At 42.8% G+C, this 24,323-nt stretch overlaps 2 protein-coding genes and 2 non-coding genes across 6 annotated transcripts in view; 2 read left to right on the top strand and 2 right to left on the bottom strand.

Moving 5' to 3' along the window:
• Positions 1-24,323, top strand: part of TRIM37 (tripartite motif containing 37) — a 95,868-nt gene that overhangs the window by 35,306 nt on the left and 36,239 nt on the right. For 2 of the 3 annotated variants that reach the window (XM_066364680.1, XM_066364679.1), the window contains exons 13-18: positions 4,008-4,187; positions 7,384-7,498; positions 9,355-9,570; positions 11,668-11,804; positions 12,458-12,543; positions 20,983-21,177. In XM_066364680.1, coding sequence (XP_066220777.1) covers positions 4,008-4,187; positions 7,384-7,498; positions 9,355-9,570; positions 11,668-11,804; positions 12,458-12,543; positions 20,983-21,177 — 929 coding nt within the window. The remainder of the gene's footprint in view (positions 1-4,007; positions 4,188-7,383; positions 7,499-9,354; positions 9,571-11,667; positions 11,805-12,457; positions 12,544-20,982; positions 21,178-24,323) is intronic. The other variant, XM_066364682.1, reaches the window with a different exon arrangement.
• Positions 4,975-5,138, top strand: LOC136396218 (U1 spliceosomal RNA). The gene has a single exon (XR_010749613.1). It is a non-coding gene; the product is annotated as a U1 spliceosomal RNA (small nuclear RNA).
• Positions 6,708-6,783, bottom strand: TRNAF-GAA (transfer RNA phenylalanine (anticodon GAA)). Its single transcript has one exon. It is a non-coding gene; the product is annotated as a tRNA-Phe (tRNA).
• Positions 23,050-24,323, bottom strand: part of RAD51C (RAD51 paralog C) — a 187,064-nt gene continuing 185,790 nt past the window's right edge. Inside the window, exon 11 of the transcript XR_010748947.1 lies at positions 23,050-23,062. The gene's annotated coding sequence lies outside the window, so the exon portion shown is untranslated. The remainder of the gene's footprint in view (positions 23,063-24,323) is intronic.

Raw genomic sequence — 24,323 nt, 5'->3', positions numbered from 1 at the left:
GTGCTCAAGCCAGCGACCTCAGGGTTTTGAACCTGAGTCTGCCGCATCCCTGTCCCATGCTCTATCCACTGCACCACTGCCTGGTCAGGCGAAAAATAACTTTTTTTAAAGCAAAATATTTGATGAAAAACTTGTATTTCTGTAAATCCCTTGATATCTGACTTAAAAAGAAGACAAATGGATTCTTACATTTGCTTCTATATTTAATTTGTGTGGAACAAGTTGTTTAGGTTGAAGTCTGTATATAAAATGTAGCCTCACAGATTTTGAATATCATGCAGTTGGAAAGTTGTTATTTTGTTGTTGTTGAGAGAGAGAGGACAAGGAAGAGAGATGAGAAGCATCAACTTGTACTGAAATGTCATTCAGTTATAGAATTAAGAGTTTAACAGTGAGGTAGTGTAACTGTCAAATGTGGAATAAAAACTTAAATTGTGTCATTATCTAGATTTTAATATCACCTGGGACCCTGCAGAAGTACTTTTATAATTTTATTATACTTAATTTTCTCTGTATGATAGGTGTGTGTTAGCATACACGTGTGTGTAGGCTTTTAGAAGAAATCTGCACCTGAGTGACATCCTGGAAGTGACTTACTGGCACCTACTGAGTGACTTGTTTTAGAGAAGGGAACTGAGTCGCTTAAGGAAAGAGTAGAAGTTTTCGGGAGAGTTATTTTAATGAGACTAAAATTTTTAAGTTTACAGTTACTACATTTATTTAGACTTTTCGGTTTGATAGAAAGAATTTAAATTGGAATATTCAAATTTAAGGTTTGAATTGATTGGGATTGAGGTAATATGTGAATAATTTAACATGGCTTAATTACCATATTTATTAGGAATGTGGGCCTATATTTGTCATGGTTTTAAAAAACTAATGCAGATAAAAGAATGATTTTTTTTCAAACGTTGTATGACGTCTTATACAAAAGAACTAATTCTTCAAAAATGTTTTGTTTTGATTTTAAACATCTGTCTTGATCCTGGATGTATTTGACTGTTATGTGTTATGTATTATGTATTAATATCTGTCTCCCAGATTTTTCAGTATTCTTGATTGTTTCTCTATGAGTTTTGGGTTTTTGCTACTCATTTTTAAAATAATAAAAAGTTTATTTTTGGCCCTGATTGGTTGGTTCAGTGGCAGAGCCTCAGCTTGGCGTGTGGAAGTCCCAGGTTCAACTCCCAGTCAGGGCACATAGGAGAAGCGACCATCTGCTTCTTAACTCCTCCCCCTCTTGCCTCTCTCTCTCTCACTCTCTCTGTCTATCTCCCCCTTCCCCTCCTCCTCCTCCTCCTGTAGCCATGGCTTGATTGGAGCAAGTTAGCCCCGGGCACTGAGGATGGCTCCATGGCCTCTGCCTCAGGCACTAAAAATATGTGAGCATGGACCAGAGTGGGCAGAGCATTGGACTCAGACGGGTTTGCCAGGTGTATCCCGCGGGAGTCTGTCTCTCTGTAGCCCCTCCTCTCACTTGGAAAGGAAGAAAAAGGAAAAGAGAAAATTATTTATTTATTTTTTTTTTTCATTTTTCTGAAGCTGGAAACAGGGAGAGACAGCCAGACAGACTCCCGCATGCGCCCGACCGGGATCCACCCGGCACGCCCACCAGGGGGCGACGCTCTGCCCACCAGGGGGCGATGCTCTGCCCATCCTGGGCGTCGCCATATTGCGACCAGAGCCACTCTAGCGCCTGGGGCAGAGGCCACAGAGCCATCCCCAGCGCCCGGGCCATCTTTGCTCCAATGGAGCCTCGGCTGCGGGAGGGGAAGAGAGAGACAGAGAGGAAAGCGCGGCGGAGGGGTGGAGAAGCAAATGGGCGCTTCTCCTGTGTGCCCTGGCCGGGAATCGAACCCGGGTCCTCCGCACGCTAGGCCGACGCTCTACCGCTGAGCCAACCGGCCAGGGCGAAAATTATGTTTTATAGTTGTCCTAGTGAGTATGTCATGGTATCTCATTGTGGTTTTATTTTGAATTTCCTCAGTCACCAAAGGAGTTGAACGTATTTTCATGTGCTTTAGTATAAAGTCTTTGTATATGACTTCTTTGGAGAAATGTCTTTTCAAGTTCATTGCCCATTTTTAAATTGGGTTGCTTGTCTTTTTGTTGTTAAATTGTTATAAGAATTCTGTATATTTTTTGTATGCTGAATTCTTATCAGATAAATGATTTAACAATAGTTTCTTTTATCCTTAAGTTGTCTTCACTTTCTTGATAATATCCTTTGATGCACAGAAATTTTTAATTTTTATGAAGTCCAAGTTATCTGTTTTTTCTTTTGTTGCTTATACTTCTGGAGTTAATCTACAAATCCACTGCCACATTTGAATTCACAAAGACTTATACCTATGATTTCTTCTAAGAGGTATAGGTTTAGCTCTTATGTTTAGGTTGTCGATCCATTTTGATTTAATTTTTGTATATGAAGTTAGATAGGGTTCCAACTTTATTCTTTTGCTGTCCAATTTTCTCAGCAACATTTGTTAAGAGACTTTTCTTTTCCTATTGAAAGATCTTGGCACCTTTGTCAAAAATCAGTTGTGCATCAGTATTTGGGTTTATTTCTGGACATAGAATGGTATACAGAGCTGGTCTCATGACTCATAAAATCTAGACAGACAAACTACCACAGCTTTTGTATTGGTTAGTTCTTTGTTTCATCAATCTAGATAATGTACTATGAGAGATACTAATACAAAAATTATTTTACAACACTTAAAGAAATACTTACACATGATATTTACAGGAAGAGTTGTAAATTTTTCTTTTGCCTTTGGCAGCAGGAATAACAGCTTGAGCTATTGTGTTTTTTATTTTAAAATATTCCCCACTTATACTTATTTACCTCAACCTTGCTGTACACCTGAAATGAATACAAAATAATATTGAAATGTACACTGTAATTGAAAAATAAAATACACAAAGTTTACATCCACCAAAAAAAGAAACTTTATGGTTACTATAGAGGTAAGACTATCTAAACCTGTAGAGAATTATTTTCATGAAAATTTATTTGAGCCAAACTAATAAATGCTGGGGAGCAAGATTTTAAATTCCCCAAGAACAGGTTTGCAGCTTCTTTTATGCATTTAAAATTAAGGAGAGAGTCAGAAGATTGGAGACAGCAAGGAGGGGAGTGGATTAAAGAATAGTTAAGATTGTGTGCTCTTTTGAGGCTTAATAACTTCTTTGAGGGTTACTACTTCTAGATGTGTTAATTTAGGTGCATAAGAACAATGGACAGGGCTGGCTTAAACCCTTTCCAAAGAAGTTGCACACCTGGAGCTGGACCACCCACCATGGCCTGCCCACTTAGGAGTTCATGATCAGATCGCCCTGTGAGGAACTTTCCACCCAACCCCTTTTTCTGTTCACATTCATGTTGAGTGTTCCTTCTGATTATTTTTATTTCTTCACTTTTTCTTTCTTTTTGTAATAATAGTGCTTTCTTAGTAAAAATGAGTTTGAAAACTTGCATGTTTTATATTCTGTAAGATAGGGAAATCTGAAAATATTGGCTTTCCCCACGTATACTTATTTTCTGTTAGAAAAGTTTATAGGCCTCAATGGAAAAATGTGGTAGAGTTTTTCAAAATTTATGATTTATTTTAAAATTTCATGGTGATATACTTCAAAGGAAATGGCAGAATTTTTACTTGTGAGGAAATAATGAATATGTGAAAAAATATGTATGGCTTTGCAAAAACAAACAAAAATAACTTTGAAGTACTATTTTATACAGATTTATTTACTGAGGTGATGTTTTCTACCTGCTGTATTGGTAAACATCATGGGGAGGAAAGAAGGACCCAGTGCCAGTCTGTTGTGGTAGCCCATTCACAATGCTGATGTCTTTATAAATAATACAGTCCTTCTGAAAGAAATGTAATTGTGTATATTGGTTAAGTTTCTTCTCAGGTCATTACGCAATGACCTTAATGTTCTGATGAGTCTTTTTTATTCTGGCTTATTACCTATAGTAATCTTCTGTTTTTCAATTTTAGATATGAATATCGTGTAGAAATGGTTCACCAGTCCTGCAATGATCCTACGAAAAATATCATTCGAGAGTTTGCATCTGACTTTGAAGTTGGAGAATGCTGGGGTTATAATAGGTTTTTCCGTTTGGACTTACTTGCAAATGAAGGGTACTTGAATCGACAAAATGATACAGTGATTTTAAGGTAATAGGAAACATTTGATATAGTGGCTATTATCATGAGGGAATAAATTCACTAGAACTTTGTTTTAAAATCTATTTGTTTAGCGAAGATGAATATTGAAATTCACATTAACTATACCTTACTATGTTCTTACCCATTTATTTCCATGAGTCCTGTGTAGTCAGTGAATAGAATAATTTAAGTTAGTCAGAAATGTGTTTGACATCTAGTTAGTAATGCCATAAATTTAGTAGGGTGCCATTTATCTGTTGAACTTGCAGCCTCACTTAGCAAATCAGAAAATAGAGGTTATATGCTTATTTTTTCATTTCACATAGTGCCCTGACCAGGACTTGAACCTAGGACCTTAGAGGTTGAGCCAGTGCCCTTGGGGTTCAGTTGGCGACCCCAGATTGAACTGATGACCTCAGTGCTCCAGGCCCATGCTGTATCCACTGCACCACTCTTTAGGGCTAATTTTTCGTATTTAAAAAAAGTATTTCGGTCTTGGCCGGTTGGCTCAGTGGATGGAGCATTGGCTGCATGTGTGGACATCCTGGATTCGATTTCTGGTAGGGCACACATGAGAAGTGACCCACTACTTCTCTTCCCTTGCCTTTTCCCATTCTTTCTCTCTTCCCCTCTCACAGCCAGTGGCTCGGTTGGTTTGAGTGTTGGCCTCAGGCACTGTGGATAGCTTGGTTGATTTAAATATTGGCCATAGGCGGGGTTTGCTGAGTGGATCCTGGTCAGGGAGCATGTGGGAGTCTGTCTGTCTCCCCTCTCACTTAAAAAACAAACAGAAAATATACTTACCTGGCAGGGGAGATACCATGATCACGAAGGTGGTTTTCCCAGGGTGAGGCTCACTCATTGCACTCCGAGTGTGCTGACCCCTGCGATTTCCCCAAATGTGGGAAACTTGACTGCATAATTTGTGGTAGTGGGGGACTGCGTTCGTGCTCTCCCCTGGAAAAAAACAAAAAAACAAACAAACAAAAAACTAATACATATTAAAGCAAAAAGCAGTCTTGGGTAGTTGAACTTTTTTTTTTTTTTTTTTTACAGAGACAAGAGAGAGAGGGATAGATAGGGACGGACAGACAGGAACAGAGAGAGTTGAGAAGCATCAATCATCAGTTTTTCGTTGTGACACCTTAGTTGTTCATTGATTGCTTTCTCATATGTGCCTTGACTGTGGGACTACAGCAGACCGAGTAACCCCTTGCTCGAGCCAGCGACCTTGGGTCTAAGCTGGTGAACTTTTGCTCAAACCAGATGAGCCCACGCTCAAGCTGGCGACCTCGGGGTCTCGAACCTGGGTCCTTTGCATTCCAGTTCAATGCACTATCCACTGCGCCACCGCCTGGTCAGGCGGGTAGTTGAACTTTTAAGTGATTCTTTTATTGAGGAGCAGGAAATCTAGGAATGTGATATGGAACAAGTAGTGAGAAAGAGCAGTACCTAAAACAAACTGCCTGGCCCTGGCTGGTTGGCTCAGTGGTAGAGCGTCAGCCCGGTGTGTGGAAGTCCCGGGTTTGATTCCCAGTCAGGGCACACAGGAGAAACGCCCATTTATTTTTCCACCCTTCCTCCTCTTCCTCTCCTTCCTATCTCTCTCTTCCCCTCCTGCAGCCAAGGCTCCATTGGAGCAAAGTTGGCCTGGGCGCTGAGGATGGCTCCATGGCCTCTGTCTTAGGCGTTAGAATGGCTCCGACAGCAACGGAGCAACGTCCCAGAGGGGCTGAACGTCACCCCCTGGTGGGCATGCCAGGTGGATTCCGGTCTGGCGCAAGCAAGAGTCTGTCTGTCGCCCCCCACTTCTCACTTTGGAAAAATACAAAAACAAAAAAACAAACAAAAAACAAACTGCCTGTTTTGCTAGGGTCTGACCTAGTTGAGAAAGGGGAAGGAAAGAGCTTCCTCCTTCCTGCTTAGTATGGTCCTGCTCTTCGTAACTCATGATCAACATTGTATTTCAGTTACGTTATTTTAATAAATATGCTTCAGTAGATAACTATGACATGTAATGTTATTTCTTATTTTAAAAAACTTTTCCGTTGATTTGAGAGAGAGAGAGAGGAAGGGGAGAATGAAGAGAGAGAGCAAGAGAAGCATCAACTCATTACATATTCTATTTAGTTGTGTACTGGATTGCTTCTTGTACATGCCCTGATGGGACCAAACCTGTGACCTTGGTGCACCAGGGCTACACTTGATCCACTTGGCCACCCAGCCAGTTCTTTATTTTTTTATTTTTTAAAAATTTTTTTCTGAAGCTGTAAACGGGGAGAGACAGACAGACTCCCGCATGCGCCCGACCGGGATCCACCCGGCACGACCACCAGGGGTGACGCTCTGCCCCTCTGGGGCGTCGCTTTGCCGCAACCAGAGCCACTCTAGCGCCTGGGGCAGAGGCCAAGGAGCCATCCCCAGCGCCCGGGCCATCTTTGCTCCAATGGAGCCTCGGCTGCAGGAGGGGAAGAGAGAGACAGAGAGGAAGGGGGGGTGGTGGAGAAGCAAATGGGCGCTTCTCCTATGTGCCCTGGCCAGGAATCGAACCCGGGTCCCCCGCACTTCAGGCCGACGCTCTACCGCTGAGCCAACCGGCCAGGGCCCAGCCAGTTCTTTAGAAAACTGTTTACTGACCAGGCGGTGGCACAGTGGATAGACCATTCAACTGGGATGTGGAGGACCCAGGTTCGAGACCCCGAGGTCGCCAGCTTGAGCGCAGGCTCATCTGGTTTGAGCAAAGCTCACCAGCTTGGACCCAGGGTCGCTGGCTCGAGCAAGACATTACTTGGTCTGCTGAAGGCCCACAGTCATGGCACATAGGAGAAAGCAATCAATGAACAACTAAGGTGTCACAACGAAAAACTGATGATTTGATGCTTTTCATCTCTCTCCGTTCCTGTCTGTCTGTCCCTATCTATTCCTCTCTCTAACTCTGTCTCTGTAAAAAAATAAAATAAAATAAAAAAAGCTGCTGTTTAAGTTTAGGTAACTGACTTACAGATGACTTCTTAGAACCTGATTTTATTATAATTTGTGAACTACGTGTATAAATGGCAAATATGAGGAGCTCTGAGTTCATGTTGAAGTTTGGCCTTACAGTGTAATGAAACTTAAAATTTTAGAAATTATAGATACTGGTTTAGGCTTGGTTGATAATACTTGACTGTTTGGGTTATTTTTCACATGCAGCTATTCTTTTAAGGTTTCAGGTTCGTTCACCAACTTTCTTTCAAAAATGCCGGGACCAGCACTGGTATATTACTCAGTTGGAAGCTGCACAGACTAGCTATATTCAACAAATAAATAACCTTAAAGAGGTAAGCAAAAAAGTTTATATTTGGGTTTAGTGTTTCATTTTGTCTTATTGACCATTAACATTTTTGATTACCGTATTTCCCCATGTCTAAGACGATCCCATGTATAAGACGCACCTTAATTTTGGCACCCGAAATTTGAAAAAAAGGTATTGCATAAAGTTATTGAACTCAAGTTTTATTCATCATAAAATTCATATAACTCCCCATTGTCAAAACTCCCATCCATTAGCTTGTCCTCATCTGTGTCTGATGATGAATCACTGTCTTCAACAATGAGAGCAAAAACAAGCACAAAAAAGCGGGAAATGCAAGGAAAAAAATTACAACCACTGTATAAGGTGTACTCAGTTTTTAGACCCCAAATTGGGGGGGGGGGTGCGTCTTATACATGATGGAATGTGGTAGATTTTTGATAATTACTATTTGTAATTTTGTAGAAAAGTTCAATTATATTCTCCATTTTTACCACCTTTGAACCTCTAATTTTTTTTTTGTGATGAGGTACAGATAGGGACAGAGAGGAAGGGAGAGAGATGAGAAGCATCAGTTCTTTGTTGTGGCTTTTTAGTTGTTCATTGATTGCTTTCTCATATGTGCCTTGACCCGAGGGGGGGGGGGCAACAGCAGACCGAGTAACCCCTTGCTCGAGCCAGTGACCTTGGGCTCAACCTAATGAGCCTTGCTCCAAGCAGATGAGCCCACGCTCAAGCTGGAGACCTCCTGGTTTCAAACCTGGGTCCTCCGCGTCCCAGTCCAACACTCTATCCACTGGGCCACCGCCTGGTCAGGCTGAACCTCTAATTCTTTATTGTTCAGTAGCCACTAGCCATATGTAACTCTGTAAACTTAAACAAATTCAGCCTGTCCAGGCGGCACAGTAGATAGAGCATCAGACTGGGATGTGGAGGACCCAGGTTCGAGACCCCGAGGTCGCCAGCTTGAGCGTGAGCTCATCTGGTTTGTGCAAGGCTCACCAGCTTGAGCCCAAGGTCGCTGGCTCGAGAAAGGGGTCACTTGGTCTGCTGTAGCCCCCTAGGTCCAGGCACATATGAGAAATCAATCAATGAACAACTAAGGAACTGCAACGAAGAATTGATGTTTCTCATCTTTCTCTCTACCTGTCTGTCCCTATCTGTCCCTTTCTCTGACTCTCTCTGTCTCTCCCACAAAAACAAAAGAAGAACAAACAAAAAAACCAAATTCAGCTCAGTAGTTGCACTGGCCGCGTTTTAAGTGCTTGTATTGGGCACTGCAGACATAGATATTTGCATCGTTGTATAATATTTTTCTACAGTGCTGCTCTAGTTTAAGGTTGTCTGTTTGGTCTTCTCTCAGTGACTTCTGTATTTCTCTTCCCCACGGTTTCTTGAATTTAGATGATTCAGAGTTGCCCCCTCTTGAATCCTCACTATTGAATTGAGCACTAGCATGAATTGGTTAATTTTTATTTTACAATGGTAAACTAAATTACGTAAGGAATGTTTCTTTTTTGTCCGTGGAAACTGGGATAGATGCAGGGGAAGGTTTGAGTAGTTCATAGATGAGGGAGGAAAATAAGAATAAATACATACTCTCAGAGGTTTTTATGTTAACTGTATCACTTAAAACTGCCTGTATTTACTGTAGTTTGCTAATTGTATGTGTAGCTTAGGCTGGATAGGAGAAGGATGAGAATAAATGGGGCAGTTTTTCTTTGTTACAGATTTTTGATAAGCTTAGGGCAGCAGGTGGTGAGAGACGGTACAAGCAATGGCTTTAGGAACACGTTGGTATATTGTTTATTTAAAATATTTTTGTTGTACCACAGAAACACTGCCTGTGACTCATGTTTATTTGTGCTTTTTCTGTCTTAAAAGAGGCTTGCCATTGAGTTATCTCGAACTCAGAAGTCAAGAGATTTGTCACCAGCAGCTAATCATCTTAGCCCCGAGAATGATGACACTCCCGAGACCCGATCTAAGAAGTCTGGTTCCTGTGCTGACGGGCTTCTCCAGGACAGTCCTGGTTCAGCTACTGTCAGAGAGGTCAAAGACGACGAAGATGAGGAGAAGATTCAGAATGAGGATTATCATGTAATAATTAGACCAGTTCTAGATTTATTTTGTGTTTGATAAGAGAACACGATCGTGGTTTTCAGCATATGATGTAGGGGAATTAGTGTGCCGAAAGTCTTGTCCACTTATTTTCACTTTTATTGTATGCCTTTGTTTGTTTGTTTGTTTTGTATTTTTCTGAAGTTGGAAACGGAGGCAATCAGACAGACTCCTGCATGCGCCCGACCGGGATCCACCCGGCATGCCTACCAAGGGGCGATGCTTTGCCAATCTGGGACGTTGCTCTGTTGCAACCAGAGGCATTCTAGCGCCTGAGGCAGAGGCCACAGAGCCATCCTCAGCACCTGGGCCAACTTTGCTCCAATGGAGCCTTGGCTGTGGGAGGGGAAGAGAGAAAGAGGAAGGAGAGGAGGAGGGGTGGAGTAGCAGATGGGCACTTCTCCTGTGTGCCCTGGCCGGGAATCGAACCCGGGACTCCTGCATGCCAGGCCGACGCTCTTACCACTGAGCCAACTGGCCAGGGCTATTGTATGCCTTTCTGTAGATGAGTCAGCAGTGGCTGAATTGAAGTGTTTTTTGGTTTGTTTTTTTACAGAGAGAGGGATAGATAGGAACAGACAGACAGGAACGGAGAGAGATGAGAAGCATCAATCATCAGTTTTTTGTTGTAACACCTTAGTTGCTCATTGATTGCTTTCTCCTCTGTGCCTTGATCATGGTCCTTCAGCAGACTAACCCCTTGCTCAAGGCAGTGACCTTGGATCCAAGCTTTGCTCAAACCAGATGAGCCCGTGCTCAAGCTGGCGACCTTGGGGTCTCGAACCTGGGTCCTCCGCATCCCAGTCTGATGTTCTGTGCACTGCGCCACCACCTGGTCAGGCTGAATTGAAGTGTTTTAAGGTTTTAAAATTAATTTATTGTACTGACCCTGGCTGGTTGGCTCTGTGGTAGAGTGTCAGCCTGGTGTGTGGAAGTCCCGGGTTCAATTCCCACTCAAGACACACAGGAGAAGCGCCCATCTGCTTTTCCACCCCTCCCCCTCTCCTTCCTCTCCATCTCTCTTTCTCTCTTGCAGCCAAGACTCCATTGGAGCAAAGTTGGCCTGGGCACTGAGGATGGCTCCATGGCCTCCCCCCTCAGGCTCTAGAATGGCTCCGATTGCAACAGAGCAATGCCCCAGATGGGCAGAACATCCCCCCCTGGTGGGCATGCCGGGTGGATACCGGTCAGGTGCATGCAGGAGTCTGTCTGACTGCCTCCCCGCTTCTAACTTCAGAGGAAAAAAAAAATTAATCTATTGTAGAAAGTTATATTCTACAAAACAAACTGTGGTGGACATTCTAGAAACTATATAGGTTGTGAATTTTAAAAATGTGTTTTATTTCTATTCATTGAAACTACATTTTATGCAGTGATCATTTTCTCATTGCATATGTAGATAGAATGATCTAGGGCTTTTGGGAGATAGCGCGGTTCTGTCCCAGCTAAACACCACTAGGATGAGAATTTAAGAAGTAGGTGTTTTTGTTGAAGGTGAGACGGATGCAGAGGGAAGCTTTCTGAGACCATGTGTACATTAAACTGAAGGCGCCATCCCGGAGACAGACTGAAGATAAGTTTAAGACACAAAACAAAGTATTTAAAAAGATTAATAGGGTTTGGAAGAAGCAGTCAGGTTATTTAACCTTATGCTAGGATGAGGTAAAGGAAGGGTAGGTGGGGTTTACTGGTAGGGCGGCTGAAATTGGGGGTTTTATATTTAATAGCCAGTATGTTTTTCTGGGCAGATAGGTGACAGGTTTTACAATGGCCCTGCGGATCGTAGAGATGAGGCATGATCTGAGGAATGATAATCTGAAATGTTTGTACGTGTGCAGCCTTACTGGAAGCTGATTCAGACTCTGTGAAGCATTTCCAGTTACACTGAGGGCCCAGCTGAAGTGGGCAGCAATGAATTACTAGTGGTTCTAGGTAATGTGGTTGTGTGCTTTTGTCCGCTGTACCCAGCAGCCTAGGCACAGGAGCAGAGAATTCTGATGATTCCATTGTTGTTTGGTACCTGGTCCGTACTGAATCGTTCTTTGAGATGAAACTTGTTTTTTTGCCTTGTTCTAGCACGAGCTTTCAGATGGGGATCTGGATCTGGATCTTGTTGGGGAAGATGAAGTAAATCACCTCGATGGCAGCAGTTCCTCTGCCAGTTCCACAGCGACAAGTAACACGGAGGAAAATGACATTGATGAAGAAACTATGTGAGTGTTGTACGTTAACTACCGTTGTGAAGCATCTAAGTGATAATAGTAGAAGCATATTAACTAGGCCTAAAAGTGGGATATTTACCTTTTTTTCCCTTTTTTTGAGAGAGAGACAGGAAGGGAGAGAGAGAGATGAGAACCATCGATTCTTTGTTGCAACACCTTAGTTGTTCATTGATTACTTTCTCATATGTGCCTTGACCGGGGGGCTACAGTCAAGCCAGTGACCCCTTGCTGAAACGAGTGATTTTGGGGTTCAAGCCAGTGACCTTTGGGCTCAAGCCAGTTACCACAGAGTCATGTCTATCCCATGCTCAAGCCAGTGACTCTGTGCTCAAGCTGATGAGCTTGCGCTCAAGCCTGCGACCTCGGTGTTTCAAGACTGGGTCCTCAGCATCCCAGGCTGACACTCTGTCTACTGCGCCACCTCCTAGTCAGGATATTTTAGTATTTTTTTAAAGGTAGTTTGACTATTAGTACTACCTATACATGTTATAATGACAAAAGTATTTTTCTTCATTTTTGTATATAGAAGTATCCTATCTTCACAGGAGAAGGCTGTGCACTGTAGTTGTAAAATGCATTGAGGTGTGACAGATAATGTTGATTTTCCTTACTCTGTGGGAATAATGAACTCTGTATATTCTTAGGTCTGGAGAAAACGATGTGGAGTACAACAACATGGAATTGGAGGAGGGAGAAATTGTAGTAGATAGAGCCACTGCGGGACCTCCAGGTACAGAGGCCAAACCCCATGGGCCTTCTTTTCTGTTCTTTTTTGATCGTATTATATTTTAATATGTGGCAGCCACTGCTCTGTATGACTCATGGTGTTGGAGGTCCTATATTTTGTGTATGGACTTTAGAGTCTATTACTAATGTATTTTTAAAATTTATTTATTTTTAGCCAGAAAGGAAGGGAGACAGAGAGACAGGAACATAGATCTGTTCTGCATGTGCCCTGACCAGGGATCGAACCAGCAACCTCTGTGTTTCAGGCCGATGCTCTGACCAACTGAGCTATCCAGCCAGGGCACTAATATATTTAAAACAATACTAATACCTAGCATTTGGGACCAGGCACAGTGCAAAAACACTTTGTGTACCTTACTTACGTATAAGACTGTGAGATGCTAGGCCACTGTCTCCAAAGTCGCCTCCCGCTGGGTTCCTTCTATCCCTTGTTGCTCCCTTCATTCTGTTTCCTACAGCATGAAGACAGGATGAAATTTTGTCCTTCACATTCATATCTGATCATGCCACTTCTTTACTTAAAGTCCAAACTCGTGACCCTGGTACACAAAGCCCTGTGCGTGCCGGCTCTGTTAAGTTCTCAGGTTCCCCTTGCTCACACGCCAGTGCCATCGTCCAGCCCACCACGTGTCCCGTGGCACCTCTCACAGCCTCGTGTCCCACATGTGTTCCTTGTACCTTCTCCTTGTCTTAGCTTTTATCTCATCTCTTCCTAGAAGCCCTCCCAAGACTGCTTGCCCTGGGTGTCTTTTCCGCTCTCAGATTAATCTTTCAGAACCTGTAGGACCCATGTAAGCTATTTAACTGCTTATTTAGTGCCCATTTGCCTTTCACCTCGGACTCCATGAAGCCGAGACAGTGTGGGACTTAACGTTGCATACCCAGCACTTAGCAGTATAATAGGGATCATTTAATATTTTTCAGATCAATATTGAGTAAATGCACTTTATGATCAAGTATTTAATATCAGTTTCAAGATTTTAAGTAATACAGAAAAATTCAGAGGCTGTCTTGGTGCAAAATAGAAGCTGAATATACTGCATCAAAGTTACTGAGTATTTTTTAGCTTTTTTATTTTAAAGTTAAACTCTGTGATTTCTTCCCTTAAACTGCATTGTAGGGAAACTCCTGTATATAACATTTTTAGACACTTTGAGTAAACTAGAAGTTATATTTTTCAATTACTCAGTCACCAGATATTTACCGAGCACTTAACTGGAACTGGGTACTCTTTTACTATCTGGAGTGACAGTACTAAATAAAAGTCCCTGTTCTCATGGACCTTATGTTCTATAATTCTGAACTTATAATTTACTCAAATATTTTTTGAGTACCTATTATAATTCAGACACTGAATTCTAGGTGCTGAGGATACAGCAAATCAGTTAATTTTTATTCTGTGCTTTTGGGAGTTTTACATATTTGGTAGCTACTTGTTGAAATTCTTCCCTGTTTCAGGATATCTGGACAATACAATGAAAAAGACTTAACCCTTTAGTTACTTATAATCTAAAGGTGAATAGATGTGTGAACAATATATGTAAATATAAGAGAGTACATGTGCAAAAGAATTTCAACTAATTGCTTTCTGTACTGCCTCTTTGAGTAGATGGAGCATAACTTCCCACTGTTAAGTGTAAGCTACGCTTAGGGACTTGGCTTCCAGATAGTACAGTGTGAAAGGGGGAGAGTTACCTACATCAGATTGTCAGGTTTAGTGTCATCGTGTTGTCATGTTGATAGCATGTACCCTTGATGTGATGTGCTGAGAATGGCACCTCTATCCGCCATTCTCCCCAAAACCCATAAGCACTGTCTAACCATGAGAAAAACACTACACACACCCCAGCTGAAGGACAATCTACAAAATATCTGACTAGTACTCCTTAAAACTGCCAAAGCCGTCAAAAACATACATGTGATTTGATATTTTGGATGGGACCCCAGGACGCAAGAAGGACATTAGGGGAAAATTAATAAAATCTGAAAAATGTTTAGAATTTAATTACATATTACTATTGGTTTATTAGTTATGATCAAAGTACTATGGTAATGAAAGATGTTGAACAGTGGGGAGACTGGGTATGGGATGTACAGAAATACTGTATATTCTCTTTACACTTTTTTTATAAATCTAAGACTATTGTACAATAAAACATTTTAATAAAGGAGTAAACAGGCTAGATTCGGGATGGAGCAGGGCTGAGAGTAGCATGCATTATCATTGTATGTTAATTACAGAAGGTCCACTTTGCGCCTGTTACTAATATATATTTTGGAGCTATGCAGTCATCTAAATCATGTCAGTTAAGAGGTTTAAGTTGTTCATTAGAAAGAAAAGGATCTTCCTTATACAGAAGCTAGGTTTAAGGTAAAATTCTAGTATCATTTTATAGACTATTAAATAAGAATATGGCTTGAAACGAGAGAGCTGATGATTCAGGTGGCCTCATTCCTCTATGAATTGCTTTGTTTACTCAGTTATTTTCATTTAGTTGCAATAGAGTTTATGCTTAAAAATCTGTGCTGAAAGGCTGTAAGAATCATTCCAATCAAAATACTAGCTAGTTGAATCAGTGGAGTAGGAAAATCTATTTTATATTTGCTGGCCACATGTAATTTGTGAAATATTTTAATAATCTTTCTTACTTGAGAATAGGTTCTGGCAATATAACATACTTGTGAAACAAATTGACCTTATGTAAGGCTACTCCTCAAAACACTTGTTATTTCAGATTAGAGATTAAGGTTACCTGTTCTACAGATGTTTAATGAATGCCCACTAGGTATCAGCCACTTTGTTGTTCGTTGGGAGTATAAGACGAATGAACATCACTTTCCCTAAACGAGAAACCACTAGTCACTGCAAAACTTTGTGATTGTAAATATAGATTCTGGGGGGGTGACACCAGAAAAGAAAGTGAGAGCTAATTGGGAATGGGTAGATTAAGGCTTCAGAAAGGGGAGAAATGCTTGACCTTGCTCTTGAAATATAGTGTCAGCCTGGCATGTTGAAGTCCCGGGTTCAATTCCTGGTCAGGGCACACAGGAGAAGCGACCATTTGCTTCTCCACCCATCCTCCTCTCACTCTTTCTCTATTCCTCTCCCACAGTCGTGGCTCAGTTGCAGCAAGTTGGCCCCGGGCATTGAGGATGGCTCCATGGACTCACCTCAGTGGCCACTAAAAAAGCTTGGTTACTGAGTAGTGGAGCAGTGGCCCAGATGGGCAGAGCATTGCCCCTTAAAGGGGCTTGCTGGGTGGATCCCTGTTGGGGTGCATGTGATAGTTTGTCTCTCTGCCTCCCTGCTTCTCACTTAAGAAAAAAATCTGCCCTGGCTGGTTGGCTCAGTGGTAGAGTATTGTCCCTGTGTGTGGAAGTCCTAGGTTTGATTCCCGGCCAGGGTACACAGGAGAAGCACCCATCTGCTTCTTCACCCTTCCTCCTCTCTTTCTTCTCTTTCTCTCTTCCCCTCCCGCAGCCAAGGCTCCATGGCCTCCCCCTCAGGCGCTAGAGTGGCTGCAGTTGCAATGTAGCAATGCCCCAAATGGGAAGAGCATCGCCCGCTGGCCAGGTGAATGCCGGTTGGACACATGCGGGAGTCTGTCTCTCTGCCTCCCTGTTTCTTACTTCAGAAAAATACAAGGAAAAAAAAAAGGAAAGATGAGCTGACAGTTTATTAGGGGAGCAGAGAGATCAGTGTGTGAGATAACAAATGCATTCCAGGCAGCAGATGCAGCATTATCATTTATTTATTTCCTTTTCTTTTTCTTTTTTTTTTATTAAGCCAGAAATGGGGAGGCAGTCAGACAGACTCCCTCATGCGCCCGACCGGGATCCACCCGGCATGCCCACCAGGGGGCGATGCTCTACCCATCTGGGACGTCGCTGTGTTGCAACCAGAGCCACTCTAGCGCCTGAGGCAGAGGCCACAGAGCCATCCTCAGCGCCTGGGCCATCTTTGCTCCAATGGAGCCTTGGCTGCGGGAGGGGAAGAGAGAGACAGAGAGGAAGGAGAGGGGGAGGGGTGGAGAAGCAGATGGGCGCTTCTCCTGTGTGCCCTGGCTGGGAATCGAACCTGGGACTCCTGCATGCCAGGCTGATGCTCTACCACTGAGCCAACTGGCCAGAGCTATTATTTTTTTTTTAACTTCAGATAATTCAGACTCGTTTATATGGGAGCAAGTTAGTGTGAAATTGGTAAGCAGGAACAAGATCATGCAATGGAAAGTCTTATTTACCAGACTAAGGAGTTTGGAGTTTTTCAGTAGAACCAGTAAAGGTCTTCAAAAACAAATGTGATCAGCCTGACCAGGCGGTGGCACAGTGGATAGAGTGTTGGACTGTGACACAGAGGACTTAGGTTCAAAACCCCATTGTAAAGCCAGTTGCTGTGGCTACCATCACAGCTGCCTGGCCCATTCAGGTTCGCATTAGATTCAGACAGATGGTAATGAAACAGTGGAGCCAAGAACTGGTGGGCCATCATCTTCAATCCTAGCTTGTACCCGGTGGCCAAGTAAAAACACACACTGGGCTCCAAAACCCACTCATTTAGTGCTCACAAAGCTACTGACTTATCCGAGTTTCCTAGAATCAAAGGTTTCTAGCTCACCAGACTTAGTCACTTCTGTTCCCCATCTCCTTCCTTCTCCCTGCACAAACTCTGCACAAACTGTCTTCTTACTCAGCACTCCGTGACCATCTTGGCTGCTTCTCCTGGCCTCCTCCACGTGGCCTTTCTCTGCTCTCTCTAATGCTAATCTCAGGAACCAAGAGAGAGCAAGCTCTCGGTCTGCCCCACTTTATAGTGTAGAAACCAAAACCTTTAATTCAATATACAAACAAGGAAGTCTCTGATACACAAAGTCACTTATCTGAGGCATAATGGGATTCCTCATGAGAGTGCACCATCCCACATCAAAAAGGGTGGGAAAGACTTAGTCCTAAAACCAAGCCCCAGGCTACAAGGGGGCTTGATCCTGCCTGCCCACAGCCCACCCCCAACACATATGAATATAATCACACCTATCCCAAGCAAGAAGGGCAACTAATATCATCACCTGGGCGATGGGCTTCTGCCTGGGCAGCGCCATCTTTATTAACAAAGTGGGCATAATATATTTCATCTGCCCAACACCCATGCTCGCTGGCTTGAGCCCAAAGGTCGCTGGCTTGAGCCCAAGGTTGCTGGCTTGAGCCAAGGGGTCACTTGGTCTGCTTGAGCCCTCCCCAAGGCACATATGAGAAAGCAATCAATGAACAACCAAGGTGCTGCAATGAAGAATTGATGCTTCTCATCTCTCTCCCTTCCTGCCTGTCTGTTCCTATTTGTCTCTGTCCCTCTCTCTCTGTCTCCCATAAAAATAAAAGCACATACGAGAAGCGATCAGTGCACAACTGAAGTGAAGCAACTACAAGATGATGCTTCTCTTTCCCTCCCACTGTTTCTCCCTCCCTCCCTTCTTGTCTCTCTCTCTCTTTCTCAAAACAAAATAAAAACATAAAGCAAATGTAATTTGTAACAAAGGATGTAGAAAAGTAGAGAAGACTCGGAAGGTAGTTTGGGACTAGACTGTGTAGGACCTAGAATGTCATGCTCTAACGCAAGCAGGCGCTGTAATACAATCAAGAACTTAAGTAGATCAGTGTGACATTTTAGCAGGATTAATCGGCCTGGCTCAGGAAGGGAGGAACCCATCTCTGATCCATTTGCTTTGTTATAAGGTGTTTTATATTTTCCCCATGTGAGCTATAAGAGCAGTTAACTACTTATAATTTTCAGTAGCTTTATTCTTTGTAGCTAAAAGCTACCCAAATTCTTTCCCAGTAGAATAAGGAAATTGGTATGTTCATGTACTGGGATGCTACATAGCAGTACAGATGAATCTCATAAAGTTGAGCAAAGAAGCAGGATATAAGAGGACATACATACTCTGTCATCACTTTCACATAACTTCCAAAAACAGAAAACTAATCTATGGTATTTAACTCAGGATGGAGGTCACCTTTGGGGAGGAAGGTTAGTGAGCTATTTGAGGAGGTGAGGGGGGTAGTTCTGGGGTGCCAGTACCTTGTGAACATTCATTAGGCTGTATACTTAGGTCTGAGACAGAGGGCCGGAGAGAGAGAACCCTCCCCAGTGCTGGCAGTATTTGTTCTTAGAGAGAGGAAGTGGAATGGAGCTAAAGTCGGATGCCTGTGGGTGAATACCGTAGTGCAGGGGTCCCCAAACTTTTTACACAGGGGGCCAGTTCACTGTCCCTCAGACCGTTGGAGGGCTGGACAATAAAAAAAACTATGAACAAATCCCTATGCACACTGCACATATTTTAAAGTAAAAAAAAACAAAACGGGAACAAATACAATATTTAAAATAAAGAACAAGTAAATTTAAATCAACAAACTGACCAGTATTTCAGTGGGAACTATGCTCCTCTCACTGACCGCCAATGAAAGAGGTGCGTGCCCCTTCCAAAGTGCAGCAGGGGCTGGATAAATGGCCTCAGGGGGCTGCATGCCTCAGCATGGGCCATAGTTTGGGGCCCCCTGCCTAGTGAGTAGAGAGGGTGGGAACAAGGGAGAGAGTGGGAGTGGCCAAAGGGCACAAACCACAAAGGAGGAGTTTCTGTTCATTAGTGAGAGTATCGGCCTGCAAGAGCAGTGAGAAACAGAGAAGTCACTAATTCTCTCTGTACTGTAGGTTCAGATAACAGGCAACTTTTATTTTTAAAGAAGAACCAGCTATCAGGGCTTTAGATACAGTAGAGTGGGCTACTGAGCTTACTACTCAAATCACCTGAGGAGCTTTTTAGAAAAAGGTCCTGGACCCCACTCCAATGTTCTCATTTCGTACAGTTGAAGTGGAGTCAGGAATCTGTAATTTTAAAAACTTCTCCAGCTGACTAGTAATGCAGTCTGATTTGAAATGGTTTCAAGGTGGAGGGGGGATAATTTTCTGTTCTTTTTTTTTTTTTTACAGAGACAGAGAGAAAGTCAGAGATAGGGACAAACAGGAACGCAGAGAGATGAGATGCATCAATCATCAGTTTTTCGTTGCGACATCTTAGTTGTTCGTTGATTGCTTTCTCATATGTGCCCTAACCGTGGGCCTTCAGCAGACTGAGTAACCCTTTGCTTGAGCCAGTGATCTTGGGTCCAAGCTGGTGAGCTGTTTGCTCAAGCCAGGTGAGCCTGCGCTCAAGCTGGTGACCTTGGGGTCTCGAACCTGGGTCCTCCGCATCCCAGTCCAACACTCTATCCACTGCGCCACCACCTGGTCAGGCTCTGTTCTTTTTAATAGGAGTTCCAGTGGGTACAGAGGCTGGGAAGAAAAATTGGCAATGAACTGATAATCTTTAGAAGAAGGAGAAGGTGAAGTTATGAGGGTGTGAATGTGGATGAAAAACACAAATTGGCTGGAAGCTTCTGAATAATTGAATTTTTCTCCATTATCTGCTATGAGTTTGCCTCAGATAGCATTTTATTTTTTTTTTTATTTTATTTTATTTTTTCATTTTTCTGAAGCTGGAAACGGGGATAGACAGTCAGACAGACTCCCGCATGTGCCCGACCGGGATCCACCCGGTACGCCCACCAGGGGCGGTGCTCTGCCCCCCAGGGGGCGATGCTCTGCCCATCCTGGGCGTCACCATATTGCGACCAGAGCCACTCTAGGGCCTGGGGCAGAGGCCACAGAGCCATGCCCAGCGCCCGGGCCATCAGATAGCATTTTAAATGTTGTGTTTCTTTAGAATATAATTAAACAGTTTCATTCAAGGTCGATTTTAACCAACACTTTCATACTTAGCTACTTGCTAGGCATTTAGGTGGTTTCCTTGGCTTCAAGCGTCATCTACTTTAGGTGATGGAAATACGACATTTGCTTACGGGTATCTGTACTGTACGTTAGTCATTAACAAGTTCAGTCTATAAACTTCAAGATGTGCTCTAGAACTTCATCAAGCTAGAAAAGAGCCCCCCAAACTGTCATGAATCCGTATAGTTTGCTGTCCAAAGACCTGGAGAAGATACCTATTTTGGTATCTGGCTCCTTGTAATCTTTTATACCAAGGGGATTTGTCTTTCCTCCAAGACCACTGAGTCACGAGATGTATTCTCCCTTCCTCATTGTCATCCGCTAATTGTATATATTGTGTACATTGTCACCTTTTTATTTTCAGGGCTCAGGATGAGGTCGAGGGTTGCTTTGGATTCTGGGTAATAATGAGGCTGGGGCCTGATCACTGTGCTGTGGATGCCTCTCTGGCACTCTGGCCTCTTCTTTGTGTCTCTCGTCATGAAAACACTCCGCAGTGATAGGTCCATAGACAAGTATTCAGACATTGACCAGTTTGCTTTTTCTTTGAAGAAATTTGTACAAATATACAGCATGCGTTTTCTGTGTCTGTTTCTCTTGCAGGTAGCGACCATGGCTATGTGGGCGCTAGTAGCAGAATGCCAAGAAGAGCGCACTTAGGCTCTGCTGCTGCCAGCAGTTTATTAGACATTGACCCTTTCATCTTAATCCCTTTGCTGCACCTGAAGGACCGGAGCAGTGTGGAGAATCTGTGGGGCTTGCAGCCGCCCCCGCCAGCTGCCCTGCTGCAGCCCACAGGTGAACTAGGGGCATGCTGTTTCTTTGTTGTGGCTCCCGAGAAAAACTCGGATTTTAATCCGAGGTTTTCATCCAAGTTTTGAAATACAGTATGTTTCTGTAGCAAAAGGATTTTTCATTGTAAGTCACAAAATGCCATATTAATCAAGTTAATTTTTATTTTTGTTCAGAGGTGTTTTCTGCAAAAATGTCAAAGTGCCTCTAAGGTTTTTTTCCATAACGATTTGCCTTTTAAATTGTATGTACTTGACAATTGGATCCATATGAAGAAGTACAGTTCCTGTTTGTGAGTTGACTTGGAGTTTTGCACACCTCATGAAAACCATAACTTCCAAGGGGAACTCTGTCTAAATTGAATATAGAAAAGAATGGTTTACTCATACTTTGCTGTTTAGCAGCCCAAAAACCTATACCAGTCAGTAACTTTGAAGTCTGTAGGTTATTTGTTGGAGAGAAGTTACATTTGTGTTCCTATAGCATATTGTATACATACATGTATTAGACATGTAGTCAAAGTTGACTTTTTTTCTTAGTTTTAAATTTATTTTATTTTATTTTTTAAGTGAGGGAAGAGGAGATAGATTCCCACATGTGCCCTGACCAGGATCCACCAGGCAAGTCCCATCTGGGGCCAATACTCGAATCAATTGAGCTATGTTTAGTGCCCCAGGTTGACAACGCTCAGACCAACTGAGCCATCCTCAGTACCAGGGGCCAATGTTCGAACCCACTAAGCCACCAGCTGTGGACGGGAAGAGAGAGAGAAGCAGATCATCATTTCTCACTTGTGCCCTGACTGGGATCAAACCTGGGCTGTCCGTGTGTCAGGCCAATGTTCTATCCACTGAACCAACCAGCCAGGGCCTGGTTTTCCTCATTAAGTAGGTTTTTTTGTAGATATTAGTTGAGGAAGTTCTCTTCTGTACATAGTTTACTAACAGTTTTGTTTTATTTGTTTGAATCATGAATGGATATTGTATCCTATTAGAGTAATGCTGGCCTCATAGATTGAGTTAGCAAGTGTTTTCTCTGCTTCTTTCCTTGGAGATTGTAGAGAATTGGTATAATTTCCCTAACCATTTGATAGAATTCATCAGTGAACTCATCTGGGCCTGATGTTTTCTGTTTTGGAAAATTACTAAGTATTGATTTTATTTAATAGGTACAGGCCTATTGAGATTGTCTGTTTTTCTTGTGTGAGTTTTGGCAGATTATCTTTCAAGTCATTGGGCCATTACTCTAGGTTATTAGATCTGTTGGCATAGAGTTGCTATGTTATTCCTTTATTGTCCTTTTATTCTTTTGTTCTTTCAACTCATATTGAGTGAACACCTGTTATGAGACTTACTGCAGATGCTTAACTTCTAAGCTGTAAAAGCATTATAGAAGCATAAGAGGTATCAGGGTGTGTCCAATGCAGAACTGAATCAGCTTATAAGGTAAATGCAGTGGTAAGTGCAGAACTTAGAAACTGGAAAGTCAAGTTGGGCTCATTCTGTGGAAGGCCTTACTTACATGTGAGCCTGAGGAATTTATTCAAAGTAGGGGAGCCGTTGTTCAGTTCAGGAGTGGTTTAATTCAAACTTGATTTTACAGAGACAGAGAGAGTCAGAGAGAGGGATAGATAGGGACAGACAGACAGGAACGGAGATGAGAAGCATCCATCATTAGTTTTTCATTGCGCGTTACAACACCTTAGTTGTTCATTGATTGCTTTCTCATAAGTGCCTCGACCGTGGGCCTTCAGCAGACTGAGTAACCCCTTGCTCGAGCCAGCGACCTTGGGTTCAAGCTGGTGAGCTTTTGCTCAAACCAGATGAGCCCGCGCTCAAGCTGGCGAGCTCGGGGTTTCGAACCTCGATCCTCTGCATCCCAGTCCAACACTCTATCCACTGCGCCACCGCCTGGTCAGGCTCAAACTCGATTTTAGAAAGCTGGTAGTTTTACCAGAAATGGGAGTTTAATCAGGGTACTATTGTAGAAGTTTATTTCAGTGGTTCCTAATATGAGAGGGCAAATTCATACATTTCTGTGTATTTTCTCAATCATTGAATGATTAAAAATGTGGAACTGGGGTAAGGTCTTCAGAATTTTTCTGATGTAATAAAAGTTCTACTTAACACCTAGGGGATATGTCAGTCTAGGCACTATATAACTAAGATTTTACTTATAGTATGGCAGTGGTAATGTTTGAACTTTATGAAGCTAGAGTTTATAGGGCTTGGCAACAGGTGGAATGTAGTAAAGATGACCCTGGAGAAGCTGAGGTGACCAGGGTGGCAGCACTGGCAGACGCTGATGACTAGAGGAGCAGCTGTGGAGAACTGTCACTCCTGGGCGCCATAGCTGAATGACACGGAAGAAGGGTTACTGATGAGATTCTCAGTTCTAATGGACCATAGAAGTTGGCAAATTCAGGAAGGTGGCTTCTCATTGTCAGCATAGTAAATATCCTTCAAGTGTCAGGTTCCCTGGAGTAAAATCCCATAGCACCTTACCTTTCCTGTCTTGCCATGTATCACATGGTACTGAAACGGGTTATTTTTCATCTTTCTCTCCCTCTTTTTTGATTTTTCTTTCTCTCTCTGAAGTCAATAAATTTAAAAATAAAAAACTTTCAATACTTTCTGGGAAGAAAATGTAGTGGCTGCAGAGTCAGTGACATGGAACTATTTTATGATATTTCATGACACTTCATAGCTGTGTCTATATTGTATAGTAGTTCAGTAAATAAGCTTAATGACTTTAGTTAGAATAGATACATTTTTATATACTAGGTGATCATTTTTGACTAAGTATTGGCTATGTTTTAAATTATGAACGTAATCAAACCTCAGTGTGCCTGACTGGTGGTGGTGCAGTGGATAGAGCATCGACCTGGGACACTGGGGTCCCAGGTTCGAAACCGCAAAGTTGCCAGCTTGAGCAAGGGATCACTGGCTTGGCTGTAGCCCCCCGGTCAAGGCACATATGAGCAAGCAATCAGTGAACAACTAAGGTGTCACAGCTACGAGTTGATGATTTTCATCTCTCTCCCTTCCTGTTTGTCTCTCTCTCTCAACCCCCCTAACCCCCCCAAAAAAACACTTCCGTATAGAAAAGCTGAGAAAAGTAGAGAAGTGTAAGGAAAAAGGCACAGGTAGTAC

This window comes from Saccopteryx leptura, chromosome 2, assembly GCF_036850995.1.
Source record: "Saccopteryx leptura isolate mSacLep1 chromosome 2, mSacLep1_pri_phased_curated, whole genome shotgun sequence".
Classification (NCBI taxonomy): Eukaryota; Metazoa; Chordata; class Mammalia; order Chiroptera; family Emballonuridae; genus Saccopteryx; species Saccopteryx leptura.
The sequence above is the reverse complement of the archived record's forward strand: the minus strand, read 5'-3'. Positions and strand labels throughout refer to the sequence as shown.